The following is a 2,500-nucleotide window of genomic DNA, read 5'->3' on the forward strand; positions in this document are numbered from 1 at the left end:
AAGGGGGTAAACTCACAAAATCAGCAGGGGGTGAAATACTGTATTTCCCTCCAGCTGTCAGGCTCCCCCCCCGCCAAATCCTGTCTCCCCCAAACCATCCCCACTGCAGTAATAATACATATTAAGGGTGTGTTCTCACTAGAACATTTGCTTCACTTGGAATCGGAGTTTAGGATGACATTTGTTTGCTCTGCGTCGTTTGGAGCGGTGAGAACGCGCATTCGAAGCAAACAACCGACGGATGCTCCGCTTGAAAAGGGTGGTTTCGCTCCGGTTAGAAACGACGCATCCGTCACTTTGCTTCGCTTCGCTTTTGGTGAGAACGCTGCTCGAGGCAGTCCATAGGAAAACAACAGCGCAGGCGTGTTGATCTGGATAAGAGCTGGACAACGGTCAATTTTTCATTCTTCTGACCAATCAACTACCCCACGTCTGTTGCTTCGATTGCGTATGTTACTTCGTTTACATGAAGGGCTGTGAGAACGCAAATCAGAGAAATAATTAATGCAACAATGTTGCGAACTCATCCACTTGCTCCGGGTCCTGATTCACACTTTTCATTTGAGAACATGACCTAAGACTACCTGATTACCTGAACACTACCTCTACTAGACCCCTGTACTGCTCCATATCTGGACCATATTACACACCGTATGACAGTCTATTACATCTCACTAATTATGTATGACCATGACCATCTGTGTGTGTGTGTGTGTGTATGTGTGTGTGTGTGTGTGTGTGTACCTATGGATGATGGCGCTACGACAAAGACAACAACAGCACTGGACTGAACTGAAATTGCAAGGGAAGCTGGCATGTCTCCCTGCCGCTGATCACTCTGTCTCTCACGCAGTGTTCAAAAATGTAACTCTTGATGAGTGTATTGTCACCTTCACTTTAAAAGCTAGGCTGCAGGTTTTACCAACCAAGCTTAACCTCTCCATCTGGCTTCCTGACAGTCATAGCCCACACTGCATACATCACAGTCACCAGCAGATAACTGAAACCATGCCCCACATCTTGAATGGTTGTCATGTATATAAAGGGCTCTGCATATGTAGGCATGATCGAATTGTGGATCTGATTTCAGAGGGTGTCATTTCCATATTTAGGCCTGCCGCAACGCTGTACAAACACTCCACTGTACAGCCTAGCATGTTCAGTCTGTACAGCCTAGCATGTTCAGTCTGTAAAGCCTAGCATGTTCAGTGTGTAAAGCCTAGCATGTTCAGTCTGTAAAGCCTAGCATGTTCAGTCTGTAAAGCCTAGCATGTTCAGTCTGTAAAGCCCAGCATGTTCAGTCTGTAAAGCCTAGCAAGTTCAGTCTGTAAAGCCTAGCATGTTCAGTATGTAAAGCCTAGCATGTTCAGTCTGTAAAGCCTAGCATGTTCAGTCTGTAAAGCCTAGCATGTTCAGTCTGTAGAGCCTAGCATGTTCAGTCTGTGTAGTGACGATTCAGAAGTGTTCTCTAATATTTCATCAAACACCCCTGATGCTGTAATTGTCAATGAAAATCACAGGTGCTCATTCTAGAAGTTGGCTGCACCTTTGACCATAGCCTAGAGGAAGCCTTTTCAACCAAGATCTTGAAATACCAACAGCTGGAGCAGGCCATATCACAACTGGGTTACAGATGTCAACTTTTAGTTTTCGTGTTTGGCAGCCTGGGCCATGTTCATAAGTGGACATAAATAAAGCATTTAAAATGTGTGTGTGTGTGTGTGTGTGTGTGTGTGTGTGTGTGTACCTGACGTGGAAGCCGTCGTTAGTGAACAGGTGGTGCTGCAGCAGCTGGGAACACTGAGGCCGCAGGTCTGGGTCCATCTGGAGACACCTCTACACACACACACACACACACACACACACACACACACACACACACACACACACACACACAGGTACCACACATACAAAGGGATCAGCAGAGGCTAGGAAAGGTGAAAGGTGTGTGTGTGTGTGTACCTGTGTGTGTGTGTGTGTGTACCTGTGTGTGTGTGTGTGTGTACCTGTGTGAGGTGTGTGTGTGTGTGTGTGTGTGTGTTAGGTGTGTGTGTGTGTGTACCTGTGTGAGGTGTGTGTGTGTGTGTGTGTGTGTGTACCTGTGTCAAGTGTGTGTGTGTGTGTGTGTGTGTGTGTGTGTGTGTGTGTACCTGTGTCAGGTGTGTGGAGGCGGGGTGCAGGCGGGGGTAGAGGAGTTCCAGGGGTTCCGTGGTTCCGGGTTCCGCCCCCCGGGGAAGCTCCGCCCCCCGGAACACCGGGTTCCCCAGGAACAGCTGCTGGTGCCGCGGGGTCAGGTTACCTAGGTTACCAACCACAGAGGAACACCAGGTTACCTAGGTTACCAACCACAGAGGAACACCAGGTTACCTAGGTTACCAGACCCCGGTTCCATGATTAACTCTATATGTTACATGATTAACTCTATATGTTACATGAATGATTTATCGTTAAGAGAGTTAAAAAGAAGTACATTTCTATTGTATAAGCTAAGAAGAGGTAG

At 47.4% G+C, this 2,500-nt stretch overlaps 1 protein-coding gene across 1 annotated transcript in view; it reads right to left on the reverse strand.

Annotated features, from left to right (window-relative positions):
- The window catches only part of LOC308169526 (cyclin-dependent kinase-like 4), a gene marked incomplete at both ends in the record, with an annotated part of 13,754 nt that overhangs the window by 7,721 nt on the left and 3,533 nt on the right, over window positions 1-2,500 (reverse strand). Inside the window, 2 exons of the mRNA XM_080544205.1 lie at window positions 1,748-1,836; window positions 2,151-2,299. Of these exons, the coding sequence (XP_080400331.1) occupies window positions 1,748-1,836; window positions 2,151-2,299 (238 nt within the window). The remainder of the gene's footprint in view (window positions 1-1,747; window positions 1,837-2,150; window positions 2,300-2,500) is intronic.

This window comes from Nansenia antarctica (genome assembly GCF_963989245.1).
Source record: "Nansenia antarctica genome assembly, chromosome: 13".
Lineage (NCBI taxonomy): Eukaryota > Metazoa > Chordata > Actinopteri > Argentiniformes > Microstomatidae > Nansenia > Nansenia antarctica.